The following is a 27,355-nucleotide window of genomic DNA, read 5'->3' as shown; positions in this document are numbered from 1 at the left end:
AAACACAATCTTTGATTTTCATGTAAAGGGTTCTCGTGCGAAAGGTATCTAATTCTGCCAATGTGTCATTTCTGCAGATAAACGTCTATCTTTAACCATAGTTCATGACATTTTGTCATTTCTTCATACATTTGCCATCGTTTTTTTTTACATATTAAGTGTAAACCACATGGTGAAATGAAATTCAATCAAATGTCTAATATAAGTTATAAGTCAAAAAGATATTATGTTTTGTTTTAATTTCTAACGATGATTTTCGGATAAGAAGAACACATGGATGTATGGCTACAGTTGATACAGATGTTGTGGTTGGAGTATCCACATTGACAGCCGCCATTAGTACAACAGGCACAGTCAAACCTAGTGTTGTCATAGCTACATTCACATCCAGACCCTGCCGCCGTGTAGTGGTTGATCTCTGTAAGGTTGTATCGAGGCAAAGAGAGTAATCAGATCAGCGATTTTGTTGGGATATATCTAAAATATACTACTCCACCGTTTGTAAAAGAAATAGTTCAAAAATACTAGTACTAAAAACATATTCAAAACCTTGTTTATACATTAAGTTATTGAAGAAATAAATTCATATCCTGTGATTAGTTTCAGAGAATAAATTGTCTATGGTCATCCATGAATTGTTGAGAAAATTCCACAATTTATGCGAATATGGTTCTTATGTTATCAGCAGATGTCATCAGGTTTGGATTGAGCAACCTTCATTATTAATTTCTTTGGCAAATGCGTGTTCGTAATAACCACCATATAAACTATAAACACTATCAATCCTACATTGATAACGAAATAAAACAAATCACTTTCGGATGTAAAAGTACAGAGATTCGTAGTTGGTACGGATTAAACTAGTTTTCATTTTATGATGATAGCATGCCATATCAGGTTACTAGAAACTGTATTAAGTATTTCAAGGTACTACGAAACAAGACATTTGCTTAATATGGTTATGGATATAGAATATACGAAAGAAACAATGCTGAATGATATAACGTAAACACACCTGTAGCTAATGAGTTTGTAGTCCAAGAATAGGGATCTTTGGCTGGATCACAGTATCCTCCCTCCCGGTTCTCTTCTCCTGCTCGTCGACATAACCCTCCAATGACGCAGGTATTCGCCTATATCGTACCATTATCATTTTAAATGTGTTATCATTTCATGTTTTTGTTTATTTTGCTTTCTATTTCGTTTTTGTTATGATAAAAACAGATAAAAAGCAAACCATGTTTCTAAATTAAGTAAATTTTTTAATAGATATCAATATGCACAACTTGTATTTTAAACGTACAATATTACCTGCATTGTTGGAATGTTACCTGTGGTGACAAAAGAAAACTAGTTACAGCCACCATTAGGCATCAGAGTACTGTACCCGGTGTCCGCCATAAGTTTCTACAGTACACCTTTTCTTACCTTTAAAGTACAGTTTCCGGATGAAGTACAGTCCCTACAGGTACCATCGTAAATCAAAAAGGGGTGTTCAGCACTGTACAGTGTCCCATCAGTGGTTACCGAAACCACGAAGGCATCCATACTGCTCTCTACGTAAAAATTTCAAAATTTCACAACAAACGCTAACTATTTAGTAAATCTTTACAGTGACATGTAAGGTTTGGTTGTGGACATACATGTTGTATTTTTCAAGACATTGAAAATGTCAGTTTTATTGAACAATTCAGATTTGATATTTTCACTCAATATTGACAAATCAGAATTCAACATTTACAGTAAAAATATCGTTATGGCGAGAAAATCCTTTTTTCAAATATCAAGCCAAAAATATAATATTATCTATATACTTTTATTTTGTCAGAGCATAGATGTGTGGTATTTGATTATTATGAATTAATTTGCTTCCAAATGTGCGCTAAATCAAATAAGAAGCTGAATACCTATACAATGTTAAATAATGATACAAAGCTAAGTCACCATACAAGGCTTAATCAGCACACAAGACTAAATAACCATATAATACAAAATTTAAGCACGCCAATATGTAGTTAATTTAAGCATTGATGTCACTATTTTTTTTAATTTTATCGGGGTATGAAAAAAAATTGTTTGTTTTAAAATTAAGTATGTTTAAATGTAACATTGTAGTGGCTTTTCAAGTGATTCTTTTTTCCGAATCAATACACAACGTCAATGTCTCTATTGTGACGTCACGATAACGTAGGGGTTTCGCGTCATTCTCGGATTTTTTTTAATAGTGGTATGCAAAAAAAAATATTGGCCGATCAGAAAGCCAGATTTGGTATGAAAACAAAGAAAAATTAATTATTGCGTTACCTTTTCAGCGAAGTAACAATAATCCGTGTTTAAAACAACCTTAGGTGCACACTACTAAACAATGTAAATCTCTAAGTATGTCGTCGTTTGATATCTATATAAGATAATTATAATACGCTGACTCGTACATATCTACAATAGGATGTAATTTGTTCTTTGGTTGCACATAGTGGCCAAATCAAACCAACCCAGCTCCTGAATGCAGTTACACGTATATTACTTGTGTGGTACTCAAAGGTATTCATTAAAGTCACCTTACATATATTGGTTGAGTTGACCTGTCTAACCCAGAATGTCATAACATTGAAGCATAAAAAAACGAAATTATATAAAAAAAACCATGGTTTTAGCAATATTGTATAAACACAATTATAATCAATGGCCTAGATGGCTATACAAAGGTAGGAAGGCGCTCTAACAGTGATAAAATAATGTCTTATACGATAAGCTATGCCTTTCAATTTCAATTTTCTTTCAATAGATTTGTTTACCTTTTCTTAGCACAAGACTTTCAGGAAGGCTACACTCGACTTCCAGGAAACTGATAAGCGAGGCCGGAGCATCAACGTATTCTCCAAATGTTTGTACATATGCCCCAACCTGTATCAACACAGTAAATACACATTTGTTTCTATTCTTATCCATGATATATGTGTATGTGGTGTATGTGTAAATATCATCACGGGATAAAATTTACATCTATCAAGGAAATTATTCTGATTTGGTGTTTTCAACCAGAATATGTTTCCAGCATCTTCGTAACAACCACAATACAAGATGCCCATAAAAAGCCTTTGTTGAAGAGCCTAGGTATTTTTAACATATCTTTTTTATTTTTTATATTTGTTAAAGTGAACAGTCGGGCAAGGATGGCTAAAGTCGGTAAAAATGGTGTGAATGTATCCAGTATAATTTCGTATGAAATGGAAAAATAAAATCTCTCACCAAAATCTGTCTGCGTACGAAGAAATTAATTTAAAGTATAGGAATCCTAATACGTCCTCCCGGCTGACTATGTCCGTGGTTACATTTACACGCAGCCTCGCTTTCAATGCTTTCAACTTTCCTTTACTTTAATGGTCAGAACTGGGAAACGTAAGCAGAACTTGGCCGTCGTATTAATATGTGAGAACTTTTGGAAGGCCAATGAACGCATTTAGACTGGTTTTCTTTGCCCGACTATTCACTTTAAAAAAACTATCTTTCGTTCTTTAGTCTTTTGTCTCTACTGTTAAAAATATTAAAAAATAATTGCTAACTTTTAACGAGTACAAAGGAGTAGATATGATAGAACCAGTATTTGGCCTTAATGTTTCAGGCCGAAAAATATTAATTCTGATCCATATTAGTTTCACATCAATAAATACTCTCATACTTGCCATTCATCAAAACATAACTTTTTATAACCATGTACACGATGTGTTCCACCTATGACGTCATCAAATTGATCAGTAAATCAACAAATCAGTATGGCGGGAAACTGCATGTTGATTACGTCATAGTGAACATAATTGGCATATGCGGGATATTTTCGGGATGTCATGTGTTAGCAAATGTATTCAACTGTTATATGGCAAAATATGTTGTTCTTTACTGGAGAATTAATTTTGGGGCCATATTCGAGTCTTAACGTACCTTCTCCTTTGACAATATACCATAAACCTTTTAATTTAGCTTTGATGTATCACAAACATAAAGTTCGTTATTGATTATGAATATTGCTTTTTTCAATAACTTAAATATGGTTATGTATATATTAAAAGTCGCCACCAGGGGTATTACTGTGTATTATAATAAATCATTATCATCACACTGAATATGAAGAAGTCTTCGATAGTCGACCTAGTATACCAGTGTTTTATTTTTTTTTTCTTTCGGTTCTGCATTTGATAAAATGTTAAACCTTGATAATATAGCATATTTAAAATGAATATACTTAGGGTCAATCACACAGAAAATACTACAAAAACGAGCTAATTACACTGATAATGTAAGTTAAGGTGTCAATCGTTACAGCGTGATGATAGAAATGTAACCTAAGTTTCTTCAAAATAATTTTTTGATAAAAAGATAGTATTGCAGGTTCTGTTTGAAAAGTATCAATTGTAAATTTTAAATTCGAAAACAGGTCAATAGTTTGAGGTAACTTATGTCACACTGACTAATAAAGTTTTTATTCAGAATTCTTATTTAATGCATAGCAGTACTGCTAAATAACCGCAAGTACATGTAGCATATTGCTATTGATATTCAGACCTGCAAGGCTATATGGGTTAGGAGGTGGTGATTTATTGGGCATTAAGGTGTAGTGTACGTTACGTTGTATGATGGATACCATTGGTTTCTGAAAAGATATTTTACCTCGGCTTTTGTGTATCTGCATTTGAGATTTGGTCCTGATACCAGATTTTCGGCTATAACTTGGACTTTCATACACTTTCTGTGTCTGGTGTCACAAAGGCCATTCCTAGAAAATAATCCTTTTTATAAAGTTTATGACAACATTTGAAAATAGCAAACCATTAAGAAGTTACACAGAATAATTTAAATACAAAAACAAGTGTACATGAAAATATTCGGGAGCTTTTGGAATTTCTGCTTTTTAATATTTAAAACATCAATTGACATCAATATTTAGATTGTGTGAAAATATCGTTTTATATTTGACAAAAGAGCTCTACTTTTTGTATCAATGAAGCTCTAAAAGCAGTAGTTGCAGATCCATATGAGCAACGGACGCAATTTTATCACTTGGCATTTTGTAGGTAAAGATGACAAATAGATGTCATAAAATACATATAACGCACATAGTATTCATGACACAAGAAACTGTATGTACCTCTAAGCCTTGACAGAAAGCTTATTTACCCACGGAAATGGCTGATAGCAGGAGCGACACCTGCTGGGACTGAACAGTCAGCACCAACGTATCCGGTTAGACACACGCATGTCCCCTGATGGCAAGTCCCACGCCTGTTACATTGATTTGTACACACGTGAGTTGTGACGTCAGCTGGCGGGATTCTTCTTCTATCTGGCCCAATGGCGTAATTACTGACGTCACGAAGGACAGTGTCTTGACATTGGAAGTCTATGGAGTTCATATAGCCGATGTTAAATATGTCACTGTCTGTAATCTGCAATGTAAACTCACACTAAACTCGAGATATCTGTGAAAACTATTACAAAAACCAAAAAAAAAATCAGGCTATACGTTGTAAGTTATTTCAAATTTAAAGTGGATAGCTGATGTACCTTCTTTACAAGCAAATAAGTTTTAATAATTAGCTGATTTCCTTATTGATTTCTTACATTTTGATCAATGGCACATCTGCATTATTTTTTTTTCACATGACATCAAACTATCATAATAAAATTTAATGTTTCAATACAGGGGTATCGAGATCCGAAAACGACTTAAGTAAAGAACAATTTACCGTCGAATATAGTCCCACCATCCGGTGATTATGACGTTATCATTTGAAGTGAGTTTCGTGACTAATCGACGGTAAATTGTGCTTTACTCACGTCGTTTTGGGATCTGGAAACCCTCGTATTGTTTATACCATATATGTGAGCATCACCACATGGTTTTTAATAGTACAATGGCGTCCTATAGTTAACATGGTATTGTTTGTAACTTTAGATTGGGAATAAGAGAGGGAACTCTCTGTTTGTACGCTAGGACGAAGTAACAACGTGCTGGCTGTCATCCGTGTTGAACCTGATAGGAAAACGTTCCCGTTTACCTTTAGTTATATATACATGTACATATATAATCACACATTTAATGCTTCCACACTTTCCATTAATGCTTAAGGATGGCATACTTAAAAAGCGATATTATGGTTATGAAGACCTTTCGTAAGATAGAGTTTAAAATGCTTGATATGTTCCGACACCTTTTCAGAGAAAGCTATATTCTTGGCAATAACGGGTAGCCAAGTATAGGCAATTTAAAAAAACTGATATCGGTTTTAGTTGTGGATTCATACATTTAACAATGATAATCTTACCATCATATCTTCTACGCATGCGTCTACGTATTTCTGCACCACAATGGTGGGTAGTAAATTACGGCATCTGTTGTACAGCGTAGAGTTTCTGATGTCGTCCGTACACGTCGCCCTAGCCATAGCTTCTGTCATTCCACTACGTGTGATAGTGGCTCTTTGTTTCCTCTTGACAATTTCTAGTAATAAGACAACCACGATTACTGTATTTCTGTATTTGTTGACAATGCAAAAATATTATTTGTATTTCTGTTTTGAACCTTTTTAGCTATGCAAAAAAATGATAAAAAAATCAATATATTAAAAAATAAAATTCTCGCCGAGTTTCGAGTGAATTTTTTCGAGTTTCAAGTCAACCTTTTTGAGATTCAAAATTCTAGTAACGTAAAGATGGCAACCACAATCTGATCTTTTTTTCCCATTAACATGTCTCTGTAATTATCTGATGCTAAGGTTGAGTTATTTTCTTTATTGACTTTACTAATATCAAAATCTTTTAATTTCTACGCTATTGTAAGAAATACCTGGTTTCTGATAAATTCGGGATTCCTCAGCGTAATCGTCATGTTGGCGTGGCATCCCCCATTTTATCGTTGCGGAGTCGCGCCTAGGTTTTTTACCGCCGACCTGAAACGTTTGTTAGCAAAATTAAAAAGCAATGTATATGTAGTACCTTTTGCAAGTTCATGTTCTTTATTTGCATATTAAAGTTATTATGTTATCTGCCTTGCGGGTAAGTATTGATTGTGACGTCATATGTTTGCGAGCGTAACGTCATACTTTTCGAAGAAAACGACGTAAATTGCGCCAATAAAAAAATAACGGCATAATGGATATCTATCAACAACGGCGATAATTCTGTAATATGCAAAGACGGAATATGTGTATGAGATATGCAGTGGACTTGTTAAAATTTGCTGTCAACGTGGATAGGTCCGCGTAGCGATATTTTCGCGAAGCCCACTTTAAAATTGCTCGCTTTGTGATGCTGCTTCACGTTGTGCTTATTTTGTCTTACTATTCAAGCGTAGTGCAGATAATTGATGTACAATGAAGCGAAATAAGCCAAAATGTGCTAAATGACTTTACCTGCGCTAGTGGGTTCTTTGCCTTTGATTTCGTACAGATAGCTTGCAACGTGTTGTTTTCACATTGACAGTATTCTTGGCCGTGGTCAAATGTTGTTTCGTGTTTCGGGGGATTTTCAAAAAAACTTTCACCTTGAGGAATCCTGTTAATTATAGAATATCCTTCATGCTTAATGTGTGCTGTCAACTGATATTGTTTTCACTGAGTTTGTTTGAAATTGATAACAATACTTATGCTAAGATTTACAGAATATATCTAGCTGTAAACATTTTATTTACAGAAACATTTTATAATATGTATAAGTTTACATCATATGTACTGTAGATTATGAAATGTGTCTGTCCTTAAAGTAAATATCTAACCTACAAAAAAGTCTTAACTAGAAATTATATCATCAAAGTACTAATAACTGAATGCAACATAAATATTCTAAAGATTGATACTGCAAATTAATGCGTTTCAAAAAAAGAGCAAAATATAATGTACTTACACAAAAACTAGCACATCGACGCATCATTGTATTGAGGAATCAATTGAAATTACTTTTTTTACAGAACCAGCAATACAATGTCAGTGCAACACGTGAACACCATATAGACAGGTTTAGATACTGTAAATTTAGCGCAAATGCAAAATTAATGTAAATTCAATTTACAGGTGACACATGATGTACCGTTTAAACAAAATTTAGTGATGTACAAGAATTAGCTAGAGCTTCATCGACAGCGCGAAAACCGCTAAAATAAAACTACCTTAAAAATAAGTACGGTAACAGTATTAACATAACGTGTGCTTTAAAACACCATTAAGACTTACACCCAGGAATTAGAGAAATCTGTTTGATTTGGATGTTGATATCCATCACTGCCCAACATATCGTTTGTCGGATCTCCATCGAATGTACCACACAGTCCTTCCGAGTTCCCAATATCATCGGTCGGCAACTTTAGATATGTATTTAGGAAACTTATTTTCACTTTGCCGTCTTTGTGCAGATGCATAGAAACCGTTAGTATCGCTCCAGAAGGGAAATTAATCTACAGAAAACGTCAATACAAACATCTCCATGAAATCAAAGTCGAAAAAAGACAATAGTAGCACAGACTGCAATTGCTGTAGCTAAAGTGAAATACGAAGAAAAAAAATTACAGAAGGATCTACATATTGAAGGGTTACTTATAATAATGGAATTATACAGACAGTGTTATTTCCATTTAACGATCTCTATATAATCTGTGTTACTTACATGTAGTGTTTTGTGATCAGGGCTCGGGTCGATTGTCGTGCCCTCAGTAAAGTGCCCAAATGGATATATTATATTCGGAGCGGTCAGGGGAGCTTGGGCTCTTTGACATACATCTATTTGTATCATATCATTCCCCTCACGGGCAAAAATCCCACAAGTACACTGTTTCCAATGGCCTCCACATGTCCCAGTTTTTATTTGGACCTAAGACAAAACATTGGATTTAATCAAAACCATACAAAGCCAGTTGCAATAATAAACGATGGGCCGATTGTATCGGTATCTTATTATGACTTTTGTATTTATCTAAATCCTGAAAGTGTGCTGTAAAAAAGCTTTAAATATCGTGGATTACATGTTTGTAGTGCAAGTGTATGCCAACAATGTTTTGATCATTGTCTTGTACTAAAACAAACAAACAAACCTAAGCTGTATTTAAGCACGACCTATGTTATAAGTAATGCTGATGAGGAACCCACGTACATATCGAACGACGAGTCGTGTTTATTATGTAATTTTACACGATGTCGTGGGTCAGATTCAATGTAAAAAAGTTCGGTAAAATTGAGTAAATTGTTTTTTCACTCTTTAACAGTAGATTTGATAAACCCAATTAGCAATTCTCTAAAGCTTGCTTAAATATCAGGATTTTCCATCTTTATTTAAACACAAATTCTTAGCTACGGATATCTTTATGAAATTGATATAACCATGACATTCTTTTGGAGTCGATTCAAGCTAATTATGACTGTTTTTACTGTGTGGGAGGCGAACACCGCAATTTGCATTAGATATAACGTATCGAAAACTGTCTTGCAGTGGCGGTTTTAGCATACTATTAGGTTTTTAAATGCAAAATTTTAAACATGGCTAGATTTTGTAAAATAGTAATAAAAACGTCGAGGTGTGAGAAAAATTACACGTAACAAAAAGATATGAAGGATGTGTATATTATGGCCTAACCGGTATCACAAAATGTTATGAAACCATCGACAAAAAAAGCCTTGGGTTTTACATCATTTTATGACCTTGGGTAGAATATCCCTACCCATCATATCTACATAATATATGAAAGAGTCTTATAATAATGAGTGTAGTGTATTTCAATACGTATGTTTTAAAAAAGTGTTTTTGTTCGTTTCTTTTTGTTTTGTGTAGTTTTTTCTGGGGAGTGCTGACATATCTCGTCGTTGTATTTGTGCGGGGATCTAAGATATAGAGTTTACCACTCTCCTTTCCTCCACTCAATAGGTCGGGAAGTCGATATTTTCATTGTTTTATAATATAAAATAAGTATCATAAATTCGCAGGAATTTCTGGTATTGACATAGTTCGAAAAACCTAAATCAGTATTACCTCGAATTTTCTGGCTTTACTTCTGTATAAGAGTAAGTTCCCATCTTTGAAAACGTCAATGGTTCTGTCAATGAAACAAAAGTTTCGTGTAATATCGTGCAGGTGGAAATTAGGATAAAACATATATTTGTATTTTCAACGTTAAATTCTACCCTTATATGATTGCAACCACGTAGATTAATAAATGAGGGGCCGCGGTGACCGAGTGGTTAAGATGTAACGACACATAACCACAAGCGGGTTCGAATCCCATGTAGGGCAGTTGCCAGGTAATGACCGCTGATAGAAGATTTTTCTCCGGGTTCTCCGGCTTTCCTCCACCATCAAACCCGGCACGTCCTTAAATGACCCTGGCTGTTAATAGAAAATTAAGCTTATAATAACCAAAACCAAATTAATTAATGAAAAATGCAATTGTAATGATACTAAACCGCACCCATATGACATCATTCTTATCTGTTTGGCCTCACTCATATCACCTCATTCTTATCTGTCTGGCCTCACCAATGTCACCTCATTCTTATCCGTCTGACCTCACCAATATCACCTCATTCTTATCTGTCTGGCCTCACTCATATCCCCTCATTCTTACCTGTCTTGCCTCACTCATATCCCCTCATTCTTACCTATCTGGCCTCACTCATATCCCATCATTCTTATCTGTCTGGCCTCACTCATATCCCCTCATTCTTACCTGTCTTGCCTCACTCATATCCCCTCATTCTTACCTGTCTGGCCTCACTCAATTCTTACCTGTCTGGCCTCAATCATATCCCCTCATTCTTACCTGTCTGGCCTCAATCATATCCCCTCATTCTTACCTGTCTGGCCTCAATCATATCCCCTCATTCTTACCTGTCTGGCCTCACTCAATTCTTACCTGTCTTGCCCAACTCATATCACCTGATTCTTACCTGTCTGGCCTCAATCATATCCCTCATTCTTACCTGTCTGGCCTCAGTCATATCCCCTCATTCTAACCTGTCTTGCCTCACTCATATCCCCTCATTCTTACCTGTCTGGTCTCGCTCATATCCCCTCATTCTTATCTGTCTGATCTCATCCACATTCCCTCCTTTTCACCTGTCTGACCTCACTCATATCCCCACATTCTTATATGTCTAACCTCACTCATATCCCCTCATTCTTATCTGTCTGTCCTCACCCATATCCCCATATCACCCCCTTCTTACATGTCTGACCTTACCCATATCCCCTCATTATTACCTGTCTATCCTCACCCATATCCCCATATCATCCCCTTCTTACATGTCTGACCTCACTCATATTACCTCATTCTTACCTGTCTAGCCTCACTCCTATCATCTCATTCTTACCTGTCTGGCCTCACTCCTATCACCCCATTCTTACCTGTCTGGCTGCACTCATTTCACCTCATTCTTACCTGTCTGACCTCACTCATATCCCCTCATTATTACCTGTCGGACCTCACTCATATCCCATCATTCTTACATGTCTGACCTCACTCATATCACCTCATTCTTACATGTCTGACCTCACTCATATCACCTCATTCTTACCTGTCTGGCCTCACTCATATCCCCTCATTCTTATCTGTCTAGCCTCACCCATATTCCCATACCACCTCATTCTTACCTGTCTGACCTCACTCATATCCCCTTATTCTTACCTGTCTGACCTCACTCATACCACCTCAGTCTTACATGTCTGACCTCACTAATACCACATCATTCTTACCTGTCTGACCTCACTCATATCCCCTCATTCTTACATGTCTGATATCAATCATATCACTCATATCATATCACTCATATACTTACTTATTGCTGTCCAACTGGACTACATGCGGATCACTCACAGCCTGACAGGTGGCATGAGGTCTATCCCTTGATCGGATCTATATAGAGAAACCATATAGGCAATTAACAAAGAAGTCACCAGGAAAATCAAACAATATGAAATGTAACATTTATTGTGATAAGCAGGTATTCTAAATAATAATTCAGAAACGATAAACACTAGCAACAATTATCTATATTAAATTACATTTTTCGCAGTGAAATATAAGGCTTTATGGTGAAAACATATTATTTTTCTGGAGTGAAAATATCACTTTTGATAATTGTACTCGCTTTTGACCAATCGGAATGCAGCATTGACAGTGAAAATATCTTTTTAATGTTACATCATAAGTTTGTGCACAAAAATGACGTCTTATGCTTGAGTAGAAATATGACGTTTTGCTCACAAAAAGACGACGTAATAATCGCAAGGATAAATAATTCTGTAAAATATAATGGCGGAATAACCTTGACGGAGCTAGTAGTGATAGTCTTCTGTAAATGGAAGCGAGAAAGCAAATGTAATAAGTAGAATATACCTTGTTTCTTGATGAATACCAGTAACATTTCATCTCGTGAGGTGGAAACTTTGATATTTTTCACTCATGCTTCGCCCCCGAGAAAATGTCCAAGTTATCACCTCACTCGAGTTATATATAACTGGTATTTATCAAGAAACAATATCATTTGTTTACAAGGTAATTGGTGAGTTTGAAACTATAGGAATGCCCTTTCACAAAACAATAATTCATCTAGACACAGCGTCATGTAATGTATACATCAACTTTATCAATTTAAATTTATTTTGCCATTGCTGAAATGATCATTAATACATATCCACCCAATTATCGTCCCTATACAGTTGCGAAAAAATCTCATTTGTATGGATATTTTAACACATAAGTTTTGGTTTAGAACTATAATATGAAATGAGAGACGTAAGGTGCGATAACAGAGTTATCGTTCCTTCGGAACGAATGTTAACCACGACGATTTTAACCTACCAACACGCTTATAACCGCAAGTTGGGTAATAAGGAAATTGACAGAAAGTTTTTAATGATATTTTACAGTTAAGTCAATCCAGGCATGATCTATCTTCTGAGATAGTTGTTGACTCTACGAAAATTCATTTGAGGGAGAAATTTTGGGTCAAACAGGCAAAAATCGACATTTTCACCGCTAGTTTCTGTTTAATTCGTCCTGTTGAATCTAATGATACAGTAGATGAACAGAAATTATCAGTAGTAAAAAGGTGATGTTTTTCTGAATAAAATGGTTCCTTTAAGTCTTTAATAGGTGCCACAAAACTCCAACACGGTGGTCTCGAAATTAGGTATATTTTTGACGTTGATCAGGAATTTCCCCATGGAATGTTCTAGAATGTTCTAGAAGGTTCTCGAAGCGTCTACATATGACGTCATTTCCGGAAATCCCAATATTGTGTATTGAGCCGGTTCGTGAATGTTGAAGCCGCCTTCGCTGTTCAAGTTAAGTATCCAACATAAGGTAAGTAGTTATGCATTTTATGTTTTGTAGACACTGGATCACTATCGTTGGATATAAGTATTATTTCATGTGTAATACTAGTGGGGCAACACCTTAAGGGGTGTTGCGAATGAAATGAGAGACGCTAAGTACCATGAATTGAAAACTCATGACAATTCTCCGAAAGAAGTGCAAGTATGCGCATTGGATCTAACTACCATAGCGGGCGACACCTGTATGGAGGATTGCCGCCAAGAGAGCGGTTCAGCTTAGGAAACAATATCGCGCGAGTAAAGTCATTTTACGATTTTAGTCTATTTGACCCTTGTAACTGTGACCTTGAATAAAGGTCAAGGTCATGAATTTGATCAAACTTATAATTAGTAGCCCTTCATCCAAGCATGCTACAAACATAATAGATGTACCATGCACATGGCTACAAGCCAGTCAATTATTGATAGAGGAGTCATTTGAAGATTATAACCCATTTGACACTGTGGCCTTAAAAACTGGTACAATATAGCTAATTCTTTCACGACTTATCCTAAACGTCGGAACGTACATGTAGTTCAATTCTTTTACAACTTATCTTAATCTTCGGAAGGTAGTCCTATTCTTTTACCTATTGGAGGTGAAATAAAATTAGCGCTCCCAATTCAAACATGATAGTTTGATTCTTTGACGACTCAACTTAATCTTCGAAAGGTAGTCCTATTCTTTTACATAATCTTCGAAAGGTTGTCCTATTCTTTTACAACTTATATTAATCTTCGGAAGATAGTCCTATTCTTTTACATCTCAACCAAATCTTCGGAAGTATATTTTAATTACCAATCAAAAAGTCCCTGAATGTACACATTAACACACCTTTATGGTGAACAAAATAGGTTACAAGATTTTAAATAAAAATGTATAGTAATAAGCTTCTACAATGAAATGAAGAAAAAATCCCAATGTCATGATTACATAATATTTCAATTTGATCCTGACATATGGCTTCATATTCTCTCAAAAGGGGCAATTCTGTATATGCATTCAATATGCATTAAAAGTTGTGTTAATTTATATTGGAATAAAGCGGTTCGTATGAAAATTAAATTGTAATTGGTATAGCCATAGTTGACGCTTGTTTAGATTGTTTTTTATAACTGTTAATAATGCATTAGTGCTGTAGTTAACAATTTGAAGACTTTTAATGAATTTCACTGACAGTGTGTCAGGACATTTCGATTTCCTGACCATGTCTTGATGACATGGTTTTTGTGGGGTCCTAAGTACTAGTTGGGCAACACCTTAAGGGGTGTTGCGAATGAAATGAGAGACGCTAAGTACCATGAATTGAAAACTCATGACAATTCTCCGAAAGAAGTGCAAGTATGCGCATTGGATCTATTCTGTCGATTAAACTACCATAGTGGGCGACACCTGTATGGAGGATTGCCGCGAAAAGAGCGGTTCAGCTTAGGAAACAATATCGCGCGATTAAAGTCATTTTACGATTTTAGTCTATTTGACCCTTGTGACTGTGACCTTGAATAAAGGTCAAGGTCATTCATTTGATCAAATTTATAATTTGTAGCCCTTCATCCCAGCATGCTTCAAACATAATAGATGTACCATGCACATGGCTACAAAGCCAGTCAATTATTGATTGAGGAGTCATTTGAAGATTATAACCCATTTGACACTATTTCACTTTTAAAACTAAAAGTGAAGTACATGTATATAAAGATTACGTATGTAACTGTATATGCCATGTATAAACAAAACATCTTGTGTGTACATTGTTTATATAGATACTGGTATATATCTACATGTAACGTTACATGTAGAACTTAAGTATCTTATCTTTGTTGGGGTTTTATTCAATGTTTATAACTTTTTTTTGTTCAGTTACTGCTCATCTTCCATTTCACACATTTGGATGTGCTAGGTTTGGATGCTCAAGGAAAGCCAGAGTACCCGGAGAAAAACCATGGACCAACAGTACCTAACAACTTACTGCCCCACATGGGATTCAACTCGCAATTGGTTTCAGAGGTGGAGGGCTAGTGGTATCATGTCTGAACTTCTTAACCATTCACAAACCATATACAATTATGGTCTATGTATGTGGAGGGATAAATCTTGAATTGCCTCCCTTGAAAGAGTTATTTAGATTTTCTTGAGGGCAAAGCAATGCTAAATGGTTCCTGACACATAAGGACATAATGAATATAAATTAATTAAGCAATAAACCTAGTACATATATATTGTGTAAAATAAAACTGTAATAAATAATTCAACATGAATTTCCTTAACACTAAGTATTGATGGTGTAATATTATCAATACAATGTTCCACTACACATGTACATGTACATATATGCGAAACAAATTGCACAAACTTTATGTGTGATCTGTATCAGACATGATGTGTGGTGTCTGCACATGGCGTATATGTATGCACGTGCACACTGTTGGTATGTTGTCAATCACACTCATTAATATGCACATGTACATTCCTTAATTGTTAACCGATTGAAGTAATTGGACGATATCCGTAATCAATCGGTTTGTCTGTCGAATTAAAATAGTGAGAATAACTTGAAGCCAGGCCTGTTCTGTTTACATATTTAAAATTCTGGAAACCATGTTTGTTCTGTTTTACCCATGCATTTACTCATAGGAATTGTTTTAATATCATATAATTAGGACCCTACAAAAACCATGTCATCAAGACATGGTCAGGAAATCGAAATGTCCTGACACACTGTCAGTGAAATTCATTAAAAGTCTTCAAATTGTTAACTACAGCACTAATGCATTATTAGGCCTAGTGCTGGACTCGTCAACGGATCGCGGACTACACACAGGTGAAGCTCGGTGCTATTTTTAGACTGGCTGCAGTTGTAAACAGTTATAAAAAAACAATCTAAACAAGCGTCAACTATGGCTTATGTAGCAATTTAATTACACAATCAAACACTATATTAGCAGTAACGTATATTCAAACAGCATCTGTCTCAGAGCAAGTACAACTGACAGTTTTCAAGCTATGATTTGAAACGCTTTGGTTCTGTTGTCAGTCAGTCGCGTGTTATATTTTTAATTAACAGTAGGCCTAACACTCTGAACTGCAGGCTTACAAAAACAATCAAATCAGACAACAACAAACTCTTCACATCAAATATTACACATGAAATAATACTCATATCCAACGATAGTGATCCAGTGTCTACAAAACATGAAATGCATAACTACTTGCCTTATATTGGATACTTAACTTGAACAGCGAAGGCGGCTTCAACATTCACGAACCGGCTCAATACACAATATTGGGATTTCCGGAAATGACGTCATACATGTATGTAGACGCTTCGAGAACCTTCTAGAACATTCTATGGGGAAATTCCTGATCAACGTCAAAAATATACCTAATTTCGAGACCACCGTGTTGGAGTTTTGTGGCACCTATTAAAGACTTAAAGGAACCATTTTATTCAGAAAAACATCACCTTTTTACTACTGATAATTTCTGTTCATCTACTGTATCATTAAATTCAACAGGACGAATTAAACAGAAACTAGCGGTGAAAATGTCGATTTTTGCCTGTTTGACCCAAAATTTCTCCCTCAAATGAATTTTCGTAGAGTCAACAACTATCTCAGAAGATAGATCACGCCTGGATTTACTTAACTGTAAAATATCATTAAAAACTTTCTGTCAATTTCCTTATTACCCAACTTGCGGTTATAAGCGTGTTGGTAGGTTAAAATCGTCGTGGTTAACATTCGTTCCGAAGGAACGATAACTCTGTTATCGCACCTTACGTCTCTCATTTCATATTGATATTAAAACAATTCCTATGAGTAAATGCATGGGTAAAACAGAACAGACATGGTTTCCAGAATTTTAAATATGTAAACAGAACAGGCCTGGCTTCAAGTTATTCTCACTATTTTAATTCGACAGACAAACCGATTGATTACGGATATCGTCCAATTACTTCAATCGGTTAACAATTAAGGAATGTACATGTGCATATTAATGAGTGTGATTGACAACATACCAACAGTGTGCACGTGCATACATATACGCCATGTGCAGACACCACACATCATGTCTGATACAGATAACACATAAAGTTTGTGCAATTTGTTTCGCATATCACATATATATATACATGTACATGTACATGTGTAGTGGACCATTGTATTGATAATATTACACCATCAATACTTAGTGTTAAGGAAATTCTTGTTAAATTATTTATTACAGTTTTATTTTACACAATATATACTAGGTTTATTGCTTAATTAATTTATATTCATTATGTCCTTATGTGTCAGGAACCATTTAGCATTGCTTTGCCCTCAAGAAAATATAAATAACTCTTTCAAGGGAGGCAATTCAAGATTTATCCCTCCACATACATAGACCATAATTGTATATGGTTTGTGAATGGTTAAGAAGTTCAGACATGATACCACTAGCCCTCCACCTCTGAAACCAATTGCGAGTTGAATCCCATGTGGGGCAGTAAGTTGTTAGGTACTACTGGTCCATGGTTTTTCTCCGGGTACTCTGGCTTTCCTTGAGCATCTAAACCTAGCACGTCCAAATGTGTGAAATGGAAGATGAGCAGTAACTGAACGAATAAAAGTTGTAAACATTGAATAAAACCCCAACAAAGATAAGAGACTTAAGTTCTAGTACGTTACATGTAGAGATATATACCAGTATGTATATATGTTCAATGTATACACAAGATGTTTTGTTTATACATAGCATATACATGCAGTTACAGAAGTTGAACGAAAGTTTAACACTAAAAGTGAAGTACATGTATATAAAGATTATATACCGGACCCTAATATAATCATGTATGTGTATAAAAAACCCACAAAAAAACCACTGATTCCATTATCTATTAACACAGCTACTGAACAAATTTGATTTTCTTTACATTTCTTCCATAAATATTTTTTTTATTTTTTTTTTATTTAGAAACATGTACACTTGGTATTTTGAAGAAAAAAAATCTTGAATATTTAACATATAGATATTATTCTAGAAAGCTGAATAGTCTAAGCCCTTTCGTAAAATTATTGTACAAAACACACATGGCAAAAACCATGGCATAATGCTGAATGTTGAAACATATAATACAATGTTTTTCTTACATTAATATTTGAAGCTACATGTAGATCACTGCTATACAAACATACAATGTACATTGTATTTGCACATAAATTTTGATTAAGAATGTCTCATTTAGCTATATTCTGGAAACAAATATCATTTTTGGCAAGCTTAAGCTTAAGTGCTGGCTGGTGCTCAAAATCCCCTGCAATTATGGAGTTATCTCCCCTACTGACAAATTTTATAGAAAACACAAACAGATGTATACATGTACATGTATATCCATTGATTCACTGATTGGAAATTTTTAATAGAATTTTTTGATGAAATGTGGGTAGTGGAGACATTTAAATAATTATTTATGAAAATGCATATTTCCAAAGTAAGAATTCAAAACTTGTGATGTCATATGCATGATATTTCCACTTCTTTGATGCCATTTTTAATTTTTTATAAATCAGAAAAAGTACAAATATATATTGCAGAATAAATTAACAATGTAAGTATAAGGATTTGTGCTGATATTGGTGATGTCATTGAGTATTTATGACATCATAGATACTGTCCATATGATTATATATATACATGTATACTGATGATGTTGTCTGATAACTACATGTATGTGATATGCTAGGATGAAGGGCTACTAAGTTTGACGGGTCACTTTGTTCAAATGAATGACCATGACCTTAATTCAAGGCCACATGATTCAAATAGATTACCTAGAGGCCTAGACACCTGATATTACATGGGTCATAAAAAATACTCGAAAATCAGCCCCATTCCCCATGGCAAAACCTCTAAATTTTTCCCAATTCAAGTCTTAAATTTCCAAAAATCAAAATTTCTTGAAAACTATCCAAAAATATTGCATGAACTTAAAACTTTGGTTAAGACTTTAAATATTTGTGAACTGGCTTCAGAAAAGTACATAAACTACATAGAAAATAAAAAATCTTATTCGTTATGATTTACTTCATATTTCATAATTTTTCCCAAATCCTGGTTTGTCGCGCATTTTCCTAAATTCAAAGCCTCAGGCCTATTCCCAATGCAGTGAGAAAAAGCCCTGTATTTACTTTAACACGGAAATTCTTAACCCCCCCCCCCCACTGGTCCTCATCATGGATTTAAGTAAAAATATTATTAATATGTAAGTAGAATAGCAGTTTTTCTGTATATTAAACACTATATTTATAGTGATTTGAGTAGTTGTGGACATTTCTACACTGATGTGGTTGGGTTCAGTTTCGGCCTACCAATTATAATTCTGGAGAGCAAACTGTTCTTTGTATTTCAAACACGGATCAATACACGGTACATATATCTGTAAGCAGGTCATAGTGATACCAATTACAACTTAATTTTCATACGAACCGCTTTATTCCAATATAAATTAACACAACTTTTAATGCATATTGAATGCATATTCAGAATTGTCCCTTTTGAGAGAATATGAAGCCATATGTCAGGATCAAATTGAAATATTATGTAATCATGACATTGGGATTTTTTCTTCATTTCATTGTAGAAGCTTATTACTATACATTTTTATTTAAAATCTTGTAACCTATTTTGTTCACCATAAAGGTGTGTTAATGTGTACATTCAGGGACTTTTTGATTGGTAATTAAAATATACTTCCGAAGATTTGGTTGAGATGTAAAAGAATAGGACTATCTTCCGAAGATTAATATAAGTTGTAAAAGAATAGTACTACCTTTCGAAGATTATGTAAAAGAATAGGACTACCTTTCGAAGATTAAGTTGAGTCGTCAAAGAATCAAACTATCATGTTTGAATTGGGAGCGCTAATTTTATTTCACCTCCAATAGGTAAAAGAATAGGACTACCTTCCGAAGATTAAGATAAGTTGTAAAAGAATTGAACTACATGTACGTTCCGACGTTTAGGATAAGTCGTGAAAGAATTAGCTATATTGTACCAGTTTTTAAGGCCACAGTGTCAAATGGGTTATAATCTTCAAATGACTCCTCTATCAATAATTGACTGGCTTGTAGCCATGTGCATGGTACATCTATTATGTTTGTAGCATGCTTGGATGAAGGGCTACTAATTATAAGTTTGATCAAATTAATGACCTTGACCTTTATTCAAGGTCACAGTTACAAGGGTCAAATAGACTAAAATCGTAAAATGACTTTACTCGCGCGATATTGTTTCCTAAGCTGAACCGCTCTCTTGGCGGCAATCCTCCATACAGGTGTCGCCCGCTATGGTAGTTAGATCCAATGCGCATACTTGCACTTCTTTCGGAGAATTGTCATGAGTTTTCAATTCATTGTATTTAGCGTCTCTCATTTCATTCGCAACACCCCTTAAGGTGTTGCCCCACTAGTACTTATATGTTTGTCTTTTAAAAAATCCTAAAATCAGGCCGAAAGGCAACTCGGATATTGGCATATATACAATGATTTCTCAATAGATATCTTTGATGTTCTAATCGACACAGATAGAAAGCGAGAGCGGTGTTAATGAATAAAAAGATATGAACCAATTGAATGATTAAAAATGTATTGAGTTTAAGTCAAAATTATTCATTACAGATTGAAGTTAAACTATAAATGCAAATACTCTATTGATTTTCGGCAAAAGCTTACAGAAAAACCAATATATATTTACGTTAAAAGTGAATTAAAGTAGTAACGTTTCTACCACATTATGTGGTGTTATTCAACTCTCAGGGTATCAAATAAACGATGCAACTGTTGATTAACAATTTTTACGTCGTATAAACTCTATACGAATTACGATTGGCTGACACGGTGAATTTTGACCGAGCTACTTATTTCTCAGTGTCACGTCATCATTTGTCAACTTCATCAATAATCGAGTGACGTCATGCAACGTTGTGATCACGGCTTGCATTGACGCCAAGACTGCTGTTGGAAAGCGTACAGTAGGTGACGTGGTTGTTGTGTCAAATACGTTACGTGTCTGTGTGTGGTATACAATCTGCAACTCGGTTTGTCGGAAAATGATGATACTGGTGGGTTTTGTAGCTTAAACGATTCCGAAACGGACTTGAACTTGGTTACAATGGCTTGATGATTTTTGGCGGGAAGTAGACTGCCCAGTTACGCTGTGAGCATGTTTTTATATAGTCCCACAATGAGTGTTATATTGTTGAAGTAACACTACAAAATCGAATTTAATAATACGTCAAATGAAATGTATTTCATCTTAAAGTTGTCTCCATTTAGAAAAATATATATTTATATGGATTCTTTATCAAAGTATGACTTTTGAATATTAATTAGTGCCTATTTCCTGATGAAAATATCACATCCTATTAGCGTATATCTCGGCAAACACGCGTTACCTTATCTTCGTCGGATTTCTATCGGCTAAAAGCGGATGCAGTTGTATTAGAAACAGGTCACACGACTCGTGGTTGATGGATATGGAAATTATTCCACACTCGTAAGTTATTTTTAAAAGTTACAAAAGACACTCGCCAAAGCTCATGTCTTTTGTAACTTTTAAAAATAATCAGTCGTGTAGATTAAATTCCATATCCAACAACTACTCGTTGTGTAACCTCTAAGTATGTACCTTTGTAAATATATGACAAAAAAGAAAATCGTACAGTATAGGCAAAATATTTCCAATGTTCGGGCCAATTCGCTCATTTACCAAGACCTCGGTAGCTTAAGTATACCTGAATTGGAGACATAGTGTATCCTTCCCACATAGTGTCAAATCTACTGAAATCATTCATTGGTTCGAATGCGAGAACGTGTTGTTGATCACCATCAGTGACGAAATCCCGAGTAGCGACAACCTTGATAGTGGTAGAATATGTGTGGGTATTCGGATCGCAAGTCAGATTGTATACACAATTGTCTGACGAGATGTCTGGAAACAATTTCAAGTACCATTTTACATACAACATATCGTATTTACTACCAATTCTTCACAACACTGTAACATTTTGTCTAGTACAGAACAATATGTATGCTTCGAAAAATATATACCGTATATGATCGTGCTATCGTATATGTATTCATCACTTCTTTATATCGAATGAATCTAAATGTGTGTGGTATAGCGTTTTTGCGGGATGATGCCATGGTTTCCGGAACAAAGCATATTCTCACAGGTTGAATTTCGCGGTTCACTACATCTATAATTATTGAATTTAATCGATAATGATGTATGTTTATATGGTGCTTAGAATTCGCGGATTTTGATTATGACTCGAATATAGCGAAAATAAAGCACCCGCAAATTCTCACCGCTTGATGTGATAGCGAGTTATGGTAGTACAAATGTAAGTGTTAAAATGTCATAGAAACTTATCATAGTGATATCGCATTTAATTATACACATGTAGCTAGAATACCTATACATGTAATATACTATACCATAAGGGTCGGCACTGGTCTGCATTTTTACATGCAGAAGACAGTCCTCCTGGCGTAGACTGTTGCATGGGATCGGAACCGTTGATTCTATGGTAACCTCTTGTTCTTGTCCTTTCTCGTCTACCGTCAACGAATTGTTGTGTTTCTGTTATAAGTAAAAGCTCTAATTTTGAATGCAGTCATCAGGAGAAGTCGTTACCTTTTTAACAATCGACATCAAAAAGACATTATGAAAGAAATTCCACTCTTTTTTTAATCTGTCCCTTAATCAGATCGACGCAATATGCTATGTAGATTTCATTTTTTAGAATAATAAAATATCTAAAATTTTGAAATGGAATTTAAAACAAACAAAAATACCCGTATCCCGACCCAGAATGGGTTACTTGTCAGCGTATCGCTCTTAGGTCCTATATAGCTACTTCCATTGTAGGACCGCACCTCGCAACGAAGCTGTAAGTATGAGAAAATACAGTTCAGCATCTCTATATCATTTAGAATGTTACATGATTGTATTTAAAACATCGCAATACAAATTCCATTGCTTGTTTTTATGGTGGCTGATTATACCCGTTGTACAAATACATAGGATATGTTTGATTGCCATTCTTACATCTGTGTCCATGTGTCCTTTCAAGTAAATTTCGTCCAGTGCAGCCTCCCTTTCTCCGTTAGTGAGATTCTGTCCAACTCGCGCTCCGTTAGTGTCACGGAGCGGAAGTCCATTGACTGTCCATGTAACTTCGAAAGCTGCATCTGTTATAGTCTTAGGGTAGTCGACAATGCAGGGAATTTTGACTTTACCCCTACAGTTACACGTTTTACATTTCCTATTACCCGACCAAATGTAAGGCTCACCAATGGAAGGGGGTTGTGTCATTTTGGGGTAAAGGTCTGCAAAATAGAAATGCTTAGGCTAGCAAAATGAAAATGAAGACGCGATAACGCACATTAAATAGAGGTCGACATTATCACTTCACAGTATATTTTTATTTTAATTCAAGTTATAAACGGATGAGCAAAAACACACATAATATAAATAGATCGTCGAAATATAAATGCATCATCAAAATAAAAGATTTGACAAAAGTAGTGAACATCAGACGTTAGCATCATAACTACGGTAACCTGAAAAGTAACAGAAATCTTTTTTGAGTCTTCAGTGATTTTTTTTTATTTTTTTTACCAATAAAATCAGAGCATTTTAATTAACGTCTTGTGACAATATTACCCAAGCTTGCATGACGTACCCACAATGTATATCACCATGGACCAATGTAATCACTACATACCTGTACAATTAGATGATATGTCGTACCATTGGCCAATCTTACACACTCTTTTATCACCTATAAAGATAATGATGCATTACATGTATGTATTATTCCAGGTACCATATATCTAGCTAAAGGTATCTATCAACTTTGATCGGTGAAACATTTCCTTTAAATTACGAAATAAATCTCTAGTTTTAAGTAAAGCATAAATTGCTTATTGAAGGGTGGATATTGATAAAAAATGGAAAATTTTGCATGAATATCATATGCAATTATAGCTTTATGAAGAGTTATTTGAAACATTGAAATCCAATTCTATGATGATCTCGCACAAGTTAACAGACTTACCTGCACAGTAGGCCATATTGCATGAACTTGTTCTTGAGAGATGATAGACATTATAACCTCCACAGTTTTTCACCTCTATTGGATGGGATGCCTGACAACAGTCAGAGTCTCCATCACCAGAGCTTTTTCTGTAGTTGTAACACGCCTGCAGCGTAACGCTGTTTCCTGGGACAGTTGGTAGTTGTCCATTTAACCATATAGGCACCTGTGTGCCGCAATGCAAAATTGGAACGCATGACGTTGGCATGTCGCCATTGGTGAACCTGTACCACCCCGTTGCCAATCCTCTGTCACATATGTATTTATCGTGAAGGTCTGCCACAAATAGCCTACTTCGATGTGGCTCTGTTAGATTTTGATATGACGTACATTCATCGGCCGCAACCACAGCAACTGGCGGCGAAACATAAATGACGTCCGCAAAAATGTAACCAATAAATATCATAAAACGAAAGTCATGTCAAAACAGTACGATGTATGGGAGTATTATCATAAAGGTTACGTACAGTAGTGTGTTCCAGAAAGCTATGCGTTCTCTGATTTATCAGCGACACTATACTTATAAAACCATTTAGAAATGCTATTACATGCAATAGACATATAGTAATATTGGAATTACAGTTATAAACCAATACTATTCTACACTTTTAGTGGCAATATATCTTCACGTGAATTTCGCGTGAATTATTTTCACGTAGAGGCCGTTTCACGTGAAATTCACTTTTTTGCCCCGTTCCGCCTAAAATTCATGTGGAGAAATATTGCCTGTGTATAAATATATCCCAAATAGGAATTATTAGCTTATCGCACAATCGCTCGCTAATGGCCTATCACATTGGATTCCCTTCGATTCAGTCTTTTCAATCAAGGTCAGGTCTTGAAATTTGCTAAATAATTAAGTGGAGTTTATAAGTGTATTTGTTTGATGATTTTATTGCTGTTTTTTTTTCATAAAAAACATATTTTGTATGGAAGTTTGCTAAATGAATCCCCATAAGATTGCTAAGATTTATAGTCATCTCAATTTTATGACGAAAGGAATTGCAAATATGCGTTTGCGAACAATATGAAAATATCTCGAGTTAAAAACAAATACAACCGTTCTTTGTACCAAAAATCATTAGCTATTGACATTAATCAAAGCAGAACTTACGTGCTGCGATCAACACTGATACTATCTCCAGCACCATTCCAAATATCACTGAAATGGACTATCCTATCCTCAGCTATTTAAACAAAGAGATAAGAAAGCACAAAGTACTTTGTTATATCTTAGTGCTTGCGGTGTATAATGTACCGAATGACATGTGTATATATATAAGACACTATTTTTGACTTGTTCCTGCAAATTATTATCTTTAACTGACAACTTTCTATATTTCTTTGTAAGACAGGGGGAGATAAATCCGGCGTATCACTCTGAAATGTTGTCCATTTACTGCCTAATGGCGAGGCCTTTGGACAGTTGTAGGTCTCCATACTGGTACATACGATTAAACCCTATAGACTAAAAGGTCTTCAGATTAAAACTTATTTGGCATATTATGGCATGAGCAATGTTATATTGTCAATGTACTTATCCTGACAGTAACCATATTGTATGAAATTTGTATCTAAAAATAAATTAGTATGACCTTTCTCAAACTGGTAGATATAATTTAAAAACAGAGAAAAAATCCTTGGCTTAAATTAAAATGTGATTAGACAAGGGCTGGCACCATGCCACTATATAACTGTACTGGTATAGAGACAAGGCCAATTTGGGGTTATCGTCTCAAAGGAAAATCACGCTGTGTCAACATAATACATGTTCTGAAGCACGTGTGTCACAGTGAGTGTTTGTTATGGTTTGGACATTATGATGACGAGCGTAAACCTTTCACATGATTCTTTCAAAATCCATGATATTTGAAAATAAATTATGTTGGTATTGATTAGGTAAAAGTAAGATACCGTCTTAAATTGTATGCGTTGTATCCTTAACGATACAGAGTTTGTCTTTCATATTCATTTTAATGCAAATACTCGTTTCGGTCCAGTTTTGATACATGTCTTGCTGTTCCCATTCGAATGCATTTGTAAATGCCCTATAAGGAATGATACACACAACACATTTGATCTATACACATGTATATCGTTATCTTTCAAATAGCCTGTTCTTGGTTGGTCAATCGTTGTGCTATCAGCGTATGAATATAGACCTGTGGACCAGACTATTTTGGAGTCATTTATGTTACTGAGATCTTATCAGAAGTATCCTTTTATAACATACACTTCGCGATACTTGAAACAATGGTTACACATGACCCTTAACGTAAATCTTTAGTAAAATTACGTATTCATATTTTATTCAGTGACAAAACCTCTTGTTTAATTAAAAAAAGTTTTGATGAGTTTTCAATGGCCATAATGACTTCTTCAACATCAGAGTTAAATGTGGCGATTCGAGGTTAAGAAACTTTATTTCTATTACACATGGCACTTGAGGCAGAGTGTAAGATAACTTAAATTACGTACACTATTGAAATTAATCCTGTATAAAGTTCACAAACTCCGGTTTCCAAGTGGTCTCAGTGGTCCCAATGACTTCTTGAAAACAGGGTATTTTGTGGTAATTTCTTAAAACAACTTCCTTCCGTTTTAAAAGAGATAAGTATATCATAAACTTTACGTGTTAGGCTAGAAGTAGCGACTCGATCGAATTCCCATAGATATCCCCTTATATACATGTATCTATCTCACTCTCAATATACTGAACATCGTTACGTGTTGTAACAGGATCACTTATAGAAACAATCATGTTTATGTTGCGGATAGATTACAAATAGTGTATTAGTATTTATATACACTGTACTCATTATATAGCTTTATGAAAATAGGAATAAGAAAAGATGTCTTAA

At 34.9% G+C, this 27,355-nt stretch overlaps 1 protein-coding gene across 1 annotated transcript; it reads right to left on the bottom strand.

The window, feature by feature from the left end:
* Positions 1–220: 220 nt before the first annotated feature.
* LOC138332219 (von Willebrand factor D and EGF domain-containing protein-like) lies at positions 221–25,711 on the bottom strand. Its single transcript, XM_069280224.1, has 20 exons — positions 25,609–25,711; positions 24,456–24,848; positions 24,123–24,179; positions 23,444–23,724; positions 23,191–23,283; positions 22,831–22,975; positions 22,125–22,321; positions 11,811–11,887; positions 10,009–10,072; positions 8,653–8,856; positions 8,223–8,443; positions 7,407–7,548; positions 6,842–6,944; positions 6,321–6,496; positions 5,173–5,441; positions 4,666–4,771; positions 2,796–2,904; positions 1,429–1,556; positions 1,016–1,133; positions 221–418 (listed from the first exon to the last, which is right to left on the bottom strand). The coding sequence occupies exons 1-20, from the start codon at positions 25,643–25,645 to the stop codon at positions 237–239; spliced, it is 3,102 nt and encodes a 1,033-aa protein (XP_069136325.1). The 5' UTR covers positions 25,646–25,711; the 3' UTR covers positions 221–236.
* Positions 25,712–27,355: the final 1,644 nt, after the last annotated feature.

Source organism: Argopecten irradians, chromosome 1 (assembly GCF_041381155.1).
Source record: "Argopecten irradians isolate NY chromosome 1, Ai_NY, whole genome shotgun sequence".
Lineage (NCBI taxonomy): Eukaryota > Metazoa > Mollusca > Bivalvia > Pectinida > Pectinidae > Argopecten > Argopecten irradians.
The sequence above is the reverse complement of the archived record's forward strand: the minus strand, read 5'-3'. Positions and strand labels throughout refer to the sequence as shown.